At 50.8% G+C, this 15125-nt stretch overlaps 1 protein-coding gene across 7 annotated transcripts in view; it reads right to left on the bottom strand.

Moving 5' to 3' along the window:
* RFX2 (regulatory factor X2) overlaps positions 1-15125 on the bottom strand; it is a 128868-nt gene that overhangs the window by 32495 nt on the left and 81248 nt on the right. For 5 of the 7 annotated variants that reach the window (XM_030936197.1, XM_030936194.1, XM_030936195.1 and 2 more), the window contains one exon: positions 5913-5987. The exons of the other annotated variants lie outside the window; for them this stretch is intronic. In XM_030936197.1, the coding sequence (XP_030792057.1) occupies positions 5913-5987 (75 nt within the window). The remainder of the gene's footprint in view (positions 1-5912; positions 5988-15125) is intronic. 7 annotated transcript variants of the gene reach the window in all.

The following is a 15125-nucleotide window of genomic DNA, read 5'->3' as shown; positions in this document are numbered from 1 at the left end:
GATCACAGCGAGGACGGGAGTCAGGATGGGGTCACAGCGAGGACGGGAGTCAGGATGGGGTCACAGCGAGGACGGGAGTCAGGGTGGGGTCACAGCGAGGACGGGAGTCAGGATGGGGTCACAGCGAGGACGGGACTCAGGGTGGGGTCACAGCGAGGACGGGACTCAGGGTGGGGTCACAGCGAGGACGGGACTCAGGGTGGGGTCACAGCGAGGACGGGAGTCAGGGTGGGGTCACAGCGAGGACGGGAGTCAGGGTGGGATCACAGCGAGGACGGGAGTCAGGGTGGGATCACAGCGAGGACGGGAGTCAGGGTGGGATCACAGCGAGGACGGGAGTCAGGGTGGGGTCACAGCGAGGACGGGAGTCAGGATGGGGTCACAGCAGGGACGGAACTCAGGATGGGGTCACAGCGAGGACGGGAGTCAGGATGGGATCACAGCGAGGACGGGAGTCAGGATGGGATCACAGCGAGGACGGAACTCAGGATGGGGTCACAGCGAGGACGGGAGTCAGGATGGGATCACAGCCAGGACGGGAGTCAGGATGGGATCACAGCGAGGACGGAACGCAGGATGGGGTCACAGCGAGGACGGGAGTCAGGATGGGATCACAGCGAGGACGGGAGTCAGGATGGGGTCACAGCGAGGACGGGAGTCAGGATGGGGTCACAGGGAGGACGGGAGTCAGGGTGGGGTCACAGCGAGGACGGGAGTCAGGGTGGGGTCACAGCGAGGACGGGAGTCAGGGTGGGATCACAGCGAGGACGGGACTCAGGGTGGGATCACAGCGAGGACGGGAGTCAGGGTGGGATCACAGCGAGGACGGGAGTCAGGATGGGATCACAGCGAGGACGGAACTCAGGATGGGGTCACAGCGAGGACGGGAGTCAGGATGGGATCACAGCCAGGACGGGAGTCAGGATGGAGTCACAGCGAGGACGGGACTCAGGGTGGGATCACAGCGAGGACGGGAGTCAGGATGGGGTCACAGCGAGGACGGGAGTCAGGATGGGATCACAGCGAGGACGGGAGTCAGGATGGGATCACAGCGAGGACGGAACTCAGGATGGGGTCACAGCGAGGACGGGAGTCAGGATGGGATCACAGCCAGGACGGGAGTCAGGATGGGGTCACAGCGAGGACGGAACTCAGGATGGGGTCACAGCGAGGACGGGAGTCAGGATGGGATCACAGCGAGGACGGGAGTCAGGATGGGGTCACAGCGAGGACGGGAGTCAGGATGGGGTCACAGCGAGGACGGGAGTCAGGGTGGGGTCACAGCGAGGACGGGAGTCAGGGTGGGGTCACAGCGAGGACGGGAGTCAGGGTGGGGTCACAGCGAGGACGGGACTCAGGGTGGGATCACAGCGAGGACGGGAGTCAGGGTGGGATCACAGCGAGGACGGGAGTCAGGGTGGGATCACAGCGAGGACGGGAGTCAGGGTGGGATCACAGCGAGGACGGGAGTCAGGGTGGGATCACAGCGAGGACGGGAGTCAGGGTGGGATCACAGCGAGGACGGGAGTCAGGGTGGGGTCACAGCGAGGACGGGAGTCAGGGTGGGGTCACAGCAGGGACGGGAGTCAGGATGGGGTCACAGCGAGGACGGAACTCAGGATGGGGTCACAGCGAGGACGGGAGTCAGGATGGGATCACAGCGAGGACGGGAGTCAGGATGGGGTCACAGCGAGGACGGGAGTCAGGATGGGGTCACAGCGAGGACGGGAGTCAGGGTGGGGTCACAGCGAGGACGGGAGTCAGGGTGGGGTCACAGCGAGGACGGGACTCAGGGTGGGATCACAGCGAGGACGGGACTCAGGGTGGGGTCACAGCGAGGACGGGAGTCAGGGTGGGATCACAGCGAGGACGGGAGTCAGGGTGGGATCACAGCGAGGACGGGAGTCAGGGTGGGATCACAGCGAGGACGGGAGTCAGGGTGGGATCACAGCGAGGACGGGAGTCAGGGTGGGGTCACAGCGAGGACGGAACTCAGGATGGGGTCACAGCGAGGACGGGAGTCAGGATGGGATCACAGCGAGGACGGGAGTCAGGATGGGGTCACAGCGAGGACGGGAGTCAGGGTGGGATCACAGCGAGGACGGGACTCAGGGTGGGATCACAGCGAGGACGGGAGTCAGGGTGGGATCACAGCGAGGACGGGAGTCAGGATGGGATCACAGCGAGGACGGAACTCAGGATGGGGTCACAGCGAGGACGGGAGTCAGGATGGGATCACAGCCAGGACGGGAGTCAGGATGGAGTCACAGCGAGGACGGGACTCAGGGTGGGATCACAGCGAGGACGGGACTCAGGATGGGGTCACAGCGAGGACGGGAGTCAGGATGGGATCACAGCGAGGACGGGAGTCAGGATGGGATCACAGCGAGGACGGAACTCAGGATGCGGTCACAGCGAGGACGGGAGTCAGGATGGGATCACAGCCAGGACGGGAGTCAGGATGGGGTCACAGCGAGGACGGAACTCAGGATGGGGTCACAGCGAGGACGGGAGTCAGGATGGGATCACAGCGAGGACGGGAGTCAGGATGGGGTCACAGCGAGGACGGGAGTCAGGATGGGGTCACAGCGAGGACGGGAGTCAGGGTGGGGTCACAGCGAGGACGGGAGTCAGGGTGGGGTCACAGCGAGGACGGGAGTCAGGGTGGGGTCACAGCGAGGACGGGACTCAGGGTGGGGTCACAGCGAGGACGGGAGTCAGGGTGGGATCACAGCGAGGACGGGAGTCAGGGTGGGATCACAGCGAGGACGGGAGTCAGGGTGGGATCACAGCGAGGACGGGAGTCAGGGTGGGATCACAGCGAGGACGGGAGTCAGGGTGGGGTCACAGCAGGGACGGGAGTCAGGATGGGGTCACAGCGAGGACGGAACTCAGGATGGGGTCACAGCGAGGACGGGAGTCAGGATGGGATCACAGCGAGGACGGGAGTCAGGATGGGGTCACAGCGAGGACGGGAGTCAGGATGGGGTCACAGCGAGGACGGGAGTCAGGATGGGGTCACAGCGAGGACGGGAGTCAGGGTGGGGTCACAGCGAGGACGGGAGTCAGGGTGGGGTCACAGCGAGGACGGGACTCAGGGTGGGATCACAGCGAGGACGGGACTCAGGGTGGGGTCACAGCGAGGACGGGACTCAGGGTGGGGTCACAGCGAGGACGGGAGTCAGGGTGGGATCACAGCGAGGACGGGAGTCAGGGTGGGATCACAGCGAGGACGGGAGTCAGGGTGGGATCACAGCGAGGACGGGAGTCAGGGTGGGGTCACAGCGAGGACGGGAGTCAGGATGGGGTCACAGCAGGGACGGGAGTCAGGATGGGGTCACAGCGAGGACGGAACTCAGGATGGGGTCACAGCGAGGATGGGAGTCAGGATGGGATCACAGCGAGGACGGGAGTCAGGATGGGATCACAGCGAGGACGGAACTCAGGATGGGGTCACAGCGAGGACGGGAGTCAGGATGGGATCACAGCCAGGACGGGAGTCAGGATGGGATCACAGCGAGGACGGAACTCAGGATGGGGTCACCGCGAGGACGGGAGTCAGGATGGGATCACAGCGAGGACGGGAGTCAGGATGGGGTCACAGGGAGGACGGGAGTCAGGGTGGGGTCACAGCGAGGACGGGAGTCAGGGTGGGGTCACAGCGAGGACGGGACTCAGGGTGGGATCACAGCGAGGACGGGACTCAGGGTGGGATCACAGCGAGGACGGGAGTCAGGATGGGATCGCAGCGAGGACGGGAGTCAGGATGGGATCACAGCGAGGACGGAACTCAGGATGGGGTCACAGCGAGGACGGGAGTCAGGATGGGATCACAGCCAGGACGGGAGTCAGGATGGAGTCACAGCGAGGACGGGACTCAGGGTGGGATCACAGCGAGGACGGAACTCAGGATGGGGTCACAGCGAGGACGGGAGTCAGGATGGGATCACAGCGAGGACGGGAGTCAGGATGGGATCACAGCGAGGACGGAACTCAGGATGGGGTCACAGCGAGGACGGGAGTCAGGATGGGATCACAGCCAGGACGGGAGTCAGGATGGGGTCACAGCGAGGACGGAACTCAGGATGGGGTCACAGCGAGGACGGGAGTCAGGATGGGATCACAGCGAGGACGGGAGTCAGGATGGGGTCACAGCGAGGACGGGAGTCAGGATGGGGTCACAGCGAGGACGGGAGTCAGGGTGGGGTCACAGCGAGGACGGGAGTCAGGGTGGGGTCACAGCGAGGACGGGAGTCAGGGTGGGGTCACAGCGAGGACGGGACTCAGGGTGGGATCACAGCGAGGACGGGACTCAGGGTGGGATCACAGCGAGGACGGGAGTCAGGGTGGGATCACAGCGAGGACGGGAGTCAGGGTGGGATCACAGCGAGGACGGGAGTTAGGATGGGATCACAGTGAGGACGGGGGTCCACTGAAGGGAACTTCTTCTCTGATGTCTGAATTCTCAAGAGAACATCAGATCCCAATTGAAGTGCTGGAGAGCAACGACTAGAAGGACATTCTGACTTCAATGGCTCGTCCCAGGTTTAAGATGCCAAACACATGTCCAGCTATGTGCAAAGCTGAATCGAGAGCGTTTGGGGAGAAGTGAAAGCGATGAGTCTGAGGGGGCCAGAGCTTTCCTTCTCTATTGTTCCTGGAAATAAAGACGGAGCCGGCCACATTCCCCAGTCCCACCCTGCTACGGTCCTCTGCAGAGCTGAGATGCCCCCAACCTCCCGTCATGGGGCCTGTGATCAGAGACAAGGGGAGGAGAAAAATCCTAGACACTAAAATCTGTACGAATTAGCTGCTTTATGCTTCTCTCAAATTACTGTTTCTTTCCCAGAGAGAACTCCAGGGAAATTAGCTAAGAGTCTGAGGCGTTCCCGACCCTCTGTCGTTTTCTCTCTTTGTTGTTGCTGTTGCTGATTTTTGCATTGTTTTTATTTTTCATATATAACTGTACTGCTTATCACCTGCCAGGTATTGTTGAAAGTATTTTACGTACATTAAATAATTTACTCCCCATGACAAACCGAGGAGGTAGGTGTTGTTATTATCTACCTTTTACAAATAAAGAATCTGTTTTCATTTCTCCTTCATTGTTGAAGGGTATTTTTTGCTGGATGTAGAATGCTAGATTGGCTTCCCCCTCAACCACCTTTCACAAAGGGCACTTTAAAGGGGTCATTTTGTTGTCTTGTTTTTTTGTTTTGTTTGGTTTTTTTTTTTTTTTTTTTGAGACGGAGTCTCGCTCTGTCGCCCAGGCTGGAGTGCAGTAGCGCGATCTCGGCTCACTGCAAACTCTGCCTCCCGGGTTCACACCATTCTCCTGCCTCAGCCTCCCAAGTAGCTAGGACTACAAGCATCTGCCACCATGCCCAGCTAATTTTTTTGTATTTTCAGTAGAGACGGAGTTTCACCGTGTTGGCCAGGATGGTCTCGATCTCCTGACCTCGTGATCCACCTGCCTCGGCCTCCCAAAGCACTGGGATTACAGGCATGAGCCACCACACCTGGCATTTTTTTTTTTTTTTTTTTTTTTTTTTGAGATGGAGTCTCACTCTGTCCCCCAGGCTGGAGTGCAGTGGTGCAATCTTAGCTCACTGCAACCTCCGCCTCCCGGGTTCAAGCAATTCTCCTGCCTCAGCCTCCCAAGTAGCCGGGATTATAGGCGCCTACCATCACGCCCAGCTAATTTTTGTATTTTTAGTAGAGACGGGGTTTCACCATGTTGGCCAGGCTGGTCTCGAACTCCTGACCTCAAGTGATCCACCCGCCTCTGCCTCCCAAAGTGCTGGAATTACACGTGTGAGCCACCGCGCCCGGTTGCCTTTGTTTGTTTTAAAAATGTCTATGCAGGTTACAAGCAGAGCAGGGACAGGTTGCCAGGTCAGACACACACTTACATGGCTGTTGAGTAAACCGCTTTTGTGTGATGTGATTCCTTCGCTTTTTTGGAGGTTTTCAATCGCCATTTCAAGCTAAAGAAAATGTGTGCAGAAACAAAACAAAACAAAATGAAAAAAAAAAAAAAAGGAAATCAGATGGTTAGCATCAGCCAAGATTTGTTTTTATTAATATCCAAATAATGATTCGAGCTCCTACAAAATAAAAAGGAGGCTCCACGCAGGCAGGGCGGTGGGGTGAGTTAAACTGTGCGTGAAAGCTGAGGCAGGGAGTATTGCTTCGCACACGTAGATAAGCCCAAGAGCCTGTCTTACAGAAGCAGCAGCAATCATGTGGTAAAAACTTGCTACTGAATTTTAACCTGGCCTATGTGTGTGCACATCATAACATTAATATGCAGCTGCTGCATCCATTCCAGTGTCCACCAAGCCAGCATCATAGTCACCTGCTCCTCTCCCCACGCCACATCGATGGGGAACCAGAATGAAAGCAAGGACAGATGGCAGCCTTGACTCCCCAGCCAGGCTGTCTTGTTGCAAAGCCCAGGGTCTCCCCGCTGCTGGAGGCTCTGGGAAAATACCAACGAGGCCAAAGACTCAGACCCTGCCACCAGGAGGCCATAGGATCCAGGGCCACTGGACACTTTCTGGAGAATTATTTATCTAGTGGGAGCTGTGTGAAGAAGGTTTTTGGAAAAGAGAAAAGAGTTTTGGAAGAAAGAGTTGGGGAGCTAACGGTAGAACTTCCTGGAGGAAGGATTCCTGAGTTGGATCCTGAAGGACCTGATGGAGGTGGGGAGGGAGGTGGGTGGCAGGTCCATGCAAAGGAGGAGGCACCCAGCTGTGCGTGGCCGCCAAGGCATTCCCACACATTTGGTCTGTCCTAGACTCGCACACGGAAAACGGCGATGTAAAATCTGCTGCAGCCCACCCCAACGACCAGAGGACTGAAGTGGAAGGAAATGAACCTGAAGTACATGCTTCCTTTTCTAAAACACCCAGGGAGGCCAAAGACTTGACACTTCTGCAAAGAGCAGGTTGAGTGTGTATTTCAGAGAGCAGGCTCGCGGAGCTGAGTTCAAGAGCGAGAGGCTAACTGCTTCTCCCACGGCCTCTGACCACTGTGGTTCTGCTTCCTCTCACTAGCGACCCTTGCTTCAAGCCAAGGAGGACATCAGGGTCACCTTTAAGAAGTGCAGAAGGTACAGTGGAGGACCAGGGGAAAGTAGGATGGTGAGACCTCCCCCACCCATCAGCCTCAGGGCGCAGGCGATGAGAAGGCAGTCGCCACCTCTGTGATAGAAAGAAAAAAGACACATGCCACCCTCATGTCTTGGGGCCATTCTGATTTGCAGCTTGGGCAGGCACGTGAGTACTGCCCGGTGGCACCTTCCCTGTGGGACACCGCTGACCTATGGGTGCTGGGAGAGCAGAGTGCATGACCTCTGGAAGTCTGCCCTAATCTCAGGGGGCCTTGTCCAGGGCCCAGCAGACTGGGAAGGAGAAGAAAACACTGTCTCTCCAACATAGTGGGTCTCAATCATTTGGTCTATTAAAAAACACACTATTACAAAATTTTGAGATTTCGCTGCCTCCCCTGAAAAAGAGCATTTTTTTTTTTTTTTCCTTGAGACAGACTCTTGCTCTGTTTCCCAGGCTGGAGTGCAATGATGTGATCTCGGCTCACTGCCACCTCTGCCTCCCAGGCTCAAGTGATTCTCATGCCTCAGCTTCCCAAGTAGCTGGGGTTACAGGTGTGTGCCACCACACCCAGCTAATTTTTGTATTTTTTGGCAGACGTGGGGTTTCTCTATGTTGGCCAAGCTGGTCATGAACTCCTGCCTCAACTGAACCGCCCGCCTCGGCTTCCCAAAGTTCTGAGATTACAGGTATGAGCGACCACACACCGCCTGCTTTTGTTTTTAAAAGTTAAATCTATTATTTCCCTTATTAGAAATCAAAATAGGTAATTTGTTAAAAGATGTATTAATTCATTAAAAAATAATAAACCCATTATAGGTTAACACTTAAAGAATAGGTACACTTTCCAAATTAAAAAAAAAAAAAAAAAACAAAATGAGAAGAGCGGAATGATTCTACATCTTCACAAATCTGTAGAGCGTGTGACTTACAGAAGACAGCTCTGCACATCTGCTTCTGGATCTCCATCTATTATTGTATACTGTTTTAGTTGAAGTACATTGAAAAAACTTGGCCTCACACAGATATATACTTGGAAAAGGAGCACTGTTTTAATAGCCTTTTCAGATAATTGTGGATATTTTTACTTGATACTATAGCAACACTTGACAACTGGTAATTTCTTTTTTTTTTTTTTTTTTTGAGACGGAGTCTCGCTCTGTCGCCCAGGCTGGAGTGCAGTGGCGCGATCTCGGCTCACTGCAAGCTCTGCCTCCCGGGTTCACTCCATTCTCCTGCCTCAGCCTCCTGAGTAGCTGGGACTACAGGCGCTTGCCACCGCGTCCGGCTAATTTTTTTGTATTTTTAGTAGAGACGGGGTTTCACCGTGGTTTCGATCTCCTGACCTTGTGATCCGCCCGCCTCGGCCTCCCAAAGTGCTGGGATTACAGGCGTGAGCCACCGCGCCCCGCCTACAACTGGTAATTTCTTAAAGGTTAGCTGCAATGTGGAATCTGAAACCATATCAACGAGCTTTTCATACTCAGTAATATTAAAATCCATTAATCTTGAGCTGACATCCATGACAATGACAGAGTAAGGAACTCCAAAACCCATCCCTTCACAAAAGCAGTGAAAAAATGGGCAAACATTGTCAGAATCAACTTTATCAGAACTCTGGAAATGAATTAAAAGATTATGGCAAACAGGTGAAACCTTAATCAAGAAAAGAAAAAGATGAAACTTGTCATTTAAGGAAATCTCCATCAAATCACTAGTTGACCACTAAGGTAACCGAACAGAGATTTTGGCCGGGTGTGGGGGCTCACACCTGTAATCCCAGCACTTCGGGAGGCTGAGGCACGTGGATTGCTTGAGGCCAGGAGTTCAAGACCATCCTGGCTAACATGGTGAAACTCTGTCTCTACTAAAAAATATGAAGAAAAATTAGGTGGGTGTGGTGGCACACGCCTGTAATCCCAGCTACTGGGGAGGCTGAGGCAGGAGGATCGCTTGAACCCAGGAAGTAGAGACTGCAGTGAGCCAAGATCACACCACTGCACTCCAGCCTGGGCAACAAAGTGAGACTGTCTAAAAAAAAAAAAAAGCAGAGTTTACAAAATTAGTTCAGAAAGGTCATGAAACAATCAACAACACCTATAAGCAGCAACAGCAAACCGTGGGGAGAACAGAAGAATCCGATATTCAGAGTCACCATGTTATACTATTCAAAATATCCACTTTTCCACAAAAATTATGAGGCACGCAAGAAAACAAGAAAGTATAGCCCATATGTAGAAATAAATAAATAGGACCGTCCCTGAGAAAATCTAGCCTTTGGACTTATGAAACAAACAGTTTAAATCAACTATCTAAAATATACTTAAAGAGTTAAAGGAAATCATGTACAAAGCACTCTAAAAAACCATGACAGGTGGGGCGCGGTGGCTCACACCTGTAATCCCAGCACTTTGGGAGGGTGAGTTGGGTGGATCACTTGAAGTCAGGAGTTCAGGGACCAGCCTGGCCAACATGGTGAAACCCTGTCTCTACTAAAAATACAAAAATTAGCTAGGCATGGTGTTAGGTGTCTGTAATTCCAGCTACTTGAAAGGCTGAGGCCTGAGAATTGCTTGAGCCCAGGAGGCAGGGTTTGTAGTGAGCTGAGATCACACCACTGCACTGCAACCTGGGTGACAGAGTGAGATTCCATATCAAAGCAGAAACAGAAACAAAAACGAAACAACAACAACCACCACCACAACAACCACCACATGAGAGTGGCGTTTCACCAGCAGAGAATATCAACAAGAAGACAGAAATTGTAAAAAGGAACCAAATAAAATTTCTGGAGTTTAAGTATAACAGCTGGAATGAACAATTCAGCAGATTTGAGCAGGCAGAAGAATCAGGGAACTTGAAGATAGGTCAATTGAGATTACCCAGTCTGAGGAGTGGAAAGAAAAAAGAAGAAAAATGAGCTGAGCCTAAGAAACTTGTGGAACACCACCAAGTTTACCAACAAACACGTAATAGGAGTCCCAGAAGGAGAGGAGAGGAGAGGGAGAAAGTGGTAAAGTGTATTTGAATAAGTAATGGCTGAAAACTTCCCACATTTGATGAAAGACATGAATCTACATACTCGAAAACCTCAACAAACTTTAAGTGGTATAAATGCAAAGAAATCCACACCAAAGACACATTATAATCGAACTGTTGAAAGGCAAAGACAAAGAGAGAATCCTAGAAGCAGTAAGAGAGAAGTGGCAGCACAAACAGAATCCAGAATATTGCGTAATGGCTGATTTCTCAACAGAAACCATGGAGGCCAGAGGGCAGTGAAATGACTTACTCAAAGTGCCAAAAAGTGGAAAAACCCAGAAGTCAATGAGCAGATGAATGGATAAACAAAATGTGGTCCATCCATACAATGGAATAGTATTTAGCCACAAAAAAATAAGGTTCTGACACATGCTACAACATGGATGAGCCTCATACAAAAGACTATATATTGTAAAATTCCTTTTACATAAAATATGTAGAATTGGCAAATCCCTAGAGACAGAAAGCAGATTAGTGGCTGTCAGGAGATGGAGGAAGGGACAATGGAGAGTGGCTTCTAATGGGGATGGGGTTTCCTTTCAGGGTGATGACAGTGTTCTGGAACTAGATAATGGTGGTGATTGTACGACACTGTGAATGTGTTAAACGCCACTGAATTGTCCACGTTAAAATGGTGAATTTTAAGTTACATACATTCTACCTCAATAAAAAATATACCTACAACTAATTTCAAAAAGTAATTTTAGTCTCCCTTGAAACTTGAATGAGTATTTCACTAACGGGTATGGTTTTGTAACATCATATATTGGTCACTTGGAAAATATGAGTTTACTGAGTTTGCAGATCTTCCAAACATTGCCACATTTCATTAAATAGTGTGAAGAAATCACATTCATTAATATCACCACCAACCTCATCAGAAAAGTCATCAACTTTTGGGAAGTTGTCAGGTTGCTGGTTGGCAGACACAACTCCAAAATTTTCATCTCTTTGTTTGAAAACTTGAATTTTATCACTGGCAACAAAAACGTGCCAGCTGTTTTTCTTAATATGTCAGGCTTTGTTCATTTTTAAAAACATGTCTGCCAAATACCTGAGTCTGAGTAATCATAGTTTGTCATTCTGTCAAGCAGAAACAGAGTTTTAGGAAAACAATGGCTAGTTCTGCCCACACATCAATCAAGCACACACAGGTTTTTCGGGGAGGTGGTCATTGTACTCTGGTGGACTTCCCATCTCATCACACACACAATACTAAAGAGATGTGTGCTCAAGAGTTGAAATTTAATAAAATTAGTATTTTTTACTGCTTCATCAAGGACATTCTTAAATGAAACTAGTATTTCCCTTCTTTCTCCCCCATCCCCTCCTTTTTTTTTGAGATGGAGTCTCACTCTGTCGCCCAGGCTGGAGTGCAGTGGTGCGATCTCGGCTCACTGCAACCTTCACCACCCAGATTCAAGCGATTCTCCTGCCTCAGCCTCCTAGGCACCTGGGATTACAGGTGCCCACCACCATGCTCAGATCATTTTTGTATTTTTAGGAGAAGTGGGGTTTCACCATGTTGGCCAGGCTGGTCTTGAACTCCCGACCTCAAGTGATCCACCCACCTTGACCTCCCAAAGTGCTGGGGCTACAGGTGTGAGCCACTATACCCAGCCTCTTTCTCTCTTCTCTTAAAAACATTTTTTAGAATGTGAGCATGTGGTGGTGAAACACACAGTGACTTCTGGGACAGTTTGATGCCTCTGCGTTCTTTTTTTAAAAAGAGGTGGGGTCTCTCTCTGCTGCCCTGGCTGGAGTGCAGTGGCATGATCATAGCTCATTTCCGGGAGCTATAAGTGGCCACGCTGTGGGGAGGGAGAGGAGATCATTCCCAAAAACCCAAATGTGGAGACACAAGACAGAGAAAGACACTCCTAAACCTGCTGTAGTTAATTCACCCTCTGTTCTAAAACAGAACCTAGACATGTTACCATAGAAGGAGCTAATTAAAGTTAAAATGCTGACAACCCTTTGGGGTCTTTATAAAGAATGCAGATTGTTTTCATATTATTATTATTATTATTATTATTATTATTATTATTATTTGAGATGGAGTCTTGCTCTGTCACCAGGCTGGAGTGCAGTGGCACGATCTTGGCTCACTGCGACCCCTGCCTTCTGGGTTCAAGTGATTCCCCTGCCTCAGCCTTCTGGGCAGCTGGGACTACAGGTGCGTGCCACCATGCCCAGCTAATTTTTTTTTTTTTTTTTTTTTTTGAGAGGGAGTCTCGCTCTGTCACCCAGGCTGGAGTGCAGTGGCTGGATCTCAGCTCACTGCAAGCTCCGCCTCCCGGGTTCACGCCATTCTCCTGCCTCAGCCTCCCAAGTGGCTGGGATTACAGGCGCCCGCCACGTCGCCCGGCTAGTTTTTTTTTTTTTGTATTTTTTAGTAGAGACGGGGTTTCACCGTATTCGCCAGGATGGTCTCAATCTCCTGACCTTGTGATCCGCCCGTCTCGGCCTCCCAAAGTGCTGGGATTACAGGCTTCAGCCACCGCGCCCGGCCAACCCAGCAAATTTTTTTTGCATTTTAGTAGAGATGCGGTTTCATCAGGTTGGCCAGGATGGTCTCCATCTCCTAACCTCGTGATCTACCCACCTCGCCCTCCCAAAGTGCTGGATTATAGGCGTAAGCCACTGTGCCTGGCCCAATAATGCAGATTGTTTGTTTGTTTGTTTTTGAAAAAACTCTCGCTCTGTCCCCCAGGCTGCAGTGCAGTGGCGCGATCTCAGCTCACTGCAAGCACTGCCTCCCGGGTTCATACCATTCTCCTGCCTCAGCCTCCCGAGTAGCTGGGACTATAGGCGCCCGCCACCACACCTAATTTTTTGTATTTTTTTGTATTTTTACTAATTTTTTGTATTTTTAGTAGAGACGGGGTTTCACCATGTTAGCCAGAGATGGTCTCGATTTCCTGACCTCGTGATCCACCCACCTCAGCCTCCCAAAGTGCTGGGATGACCGGTGTGAGCAACCACGCCCAGCAGGACTGATTCTTATAAAGCCACTGCACACTCTTAACTTCAACACTCTTAATTAATCAGACTTTATAGAATATGATCCATTTTCTCACTAATGTCCTTCCTCTGGACCAGGATCCAGTCTGGAATCACATACTGTGATCATTTTGCATACGGTGCCATAAAAGAAAATACGAAAATCAGACACGGGTCAACACCCAGGAGATCCATCGGTAGCTAATCAATCATTAGACCAACAATCCATTTGTCCGTGGTTGTCTTAACACCTTATCAAGTGAGATTATGTCACTTCAGACAAAGAAGGATGACTTCTCTGGTAAATCAACTGAAATGCTTCAGAATAAGGGAAAAATAGTGCTTTTTAGTATGACAGTCTTTAATCTTGTCACTACAGGCAAATCAGAGACTAAAACTTCAGACATATCTTTCAAAGGGGTACTTGTAAGTGTAAACCTGGGTACTTTTCCCACCTTTGCAAAAAAAAAAAACAACCTTATAAAACCAGCTTCAAAAGTGATATTATCACACACTTGCCACGACCCACAGAACGCACACCACCAAGAGAGAACCCTAATGTGAAGGGGAGTGCAGTCTACAATAATACATCAACATTGGATCATCAGCTGCAACAAATGTAACAAACTAACAACTTCCAACTGCACTAAAAAGGGAATTCTATGAAATTAAAAAGTGGTGATAAATGTCATAGTGAGAGGAAAAGCAGATGTGCCATTGTCGAAATTCCTTTATCAAACGGTATCTTGAGTGTGGGAATGTCAAAGGCAGGCAGTGGGAAGAGCGATTATCATCATGTGTGTTGGCTGGCAAATAATTCGCTCTGATCACTGGACAAAAAACTGCTATGCAGGGGCTGAGCAGACTTCTGGCAGATGGGAGGAGTACCCAAGTGATTTATTTTTATTTCTTTATTTAGAGACAGGGTCTTGCTCTGTCACCCAGGCTGAAGTGCAGTGGCACCATCATGGCTCACTGCAGCCTCAACCTCCCCCAGCTCAGGTGCTCCTCCTCCCTCAGCCTCCTTAGTAGCTGGGACTACAGACACACACAGCTATTTATTTTATTTTATTTTATTTTTTATTTTTTGAGATGGAGTCTGGCTCTGTAGCCAGGCTGGAGTGCAGTGGCACGATCTTGGCTCACTGCAACCTCCACTTCCCGGGTTCAATCTCCTGCCTCAGCCTCCTGAGTAGCTGGGACTACAGGCACTCACCACCACACCCCACTAATTTTCGTATTTTTAGTAGAGATGGGGTTCCACCATGTTGGCCAAGAGTGTCTCCATCTCTTGACCTCGTGATCCCCCGCCTCAGCCTCCCAAAGTGCTGGGATTACAGGCGTGAGCCACCATACCCGGCCCAATTTTTAAGTTTTTTTGTAGAGATGGGGTCTCACTATGTTGCCTAAGCTAGTCTTGAACTCCTGGGCTCAAGTGATTCTCCCACCTTAGCTTCCCAAAGTGCTGGGATTATAGGCATGAGCCACTGTGCCCAGGTGACTTTTCATTCTACATCTTCACTGAAGAGCCAGGCTACAGAAGAAGAGATGGGTGTGACTGATGATTCTGTCATGAGCTGTGCTGCTGCGTGGAGGTGCCATGGGCCTCCGCGAGCCACTTCCACGACCACCAGGAAGGGGTGCTCTCTGAACCTCTTCCAGTTCTGAGGGCTGCCTGACGGGAGAGTTGTTCCTTGCTCAGATAGACACTTGTTTAATTTACCGAAAGTTTCTCTTTTAATGGTATTATGTATGGTGTATCATGAGACACCGTTCTTGGGTAAAAAGAAAGCTGACAAAGGCAGAATATTTAGCTTGTTAAACTAATAAAACACAGTAGGATGTTTTAACTTCAGCTGCAATTAAAATCCGCTAGACTTTTTTTTATCTTCTGCTGTATTAGTCAGATTTAAACTAATAAAATGAGAAAAGATTCATTAAAGTATGAGAACAATTTTGAAAAAGATA

This window comes from Rhinopithecus roxellana, chromosome 8 (assembly GCF_007565055.1).
Source record: "Rhinopithecus roxellana isolate Shanxi Qingling chromosome 8, ASM756505v1, whole genome shotgun sequence".
In the NCBI taxonomy this organism is placed as follows: Eukaryota; Metazoa; Chordata; class Mammalia; order Primates; family Cercopithecidae; genus Rhinopithecus; species Rhinopithecus roxellana.
This window is presented reverse-complemented; position numbering and strand designations above follow the sequence as displayed.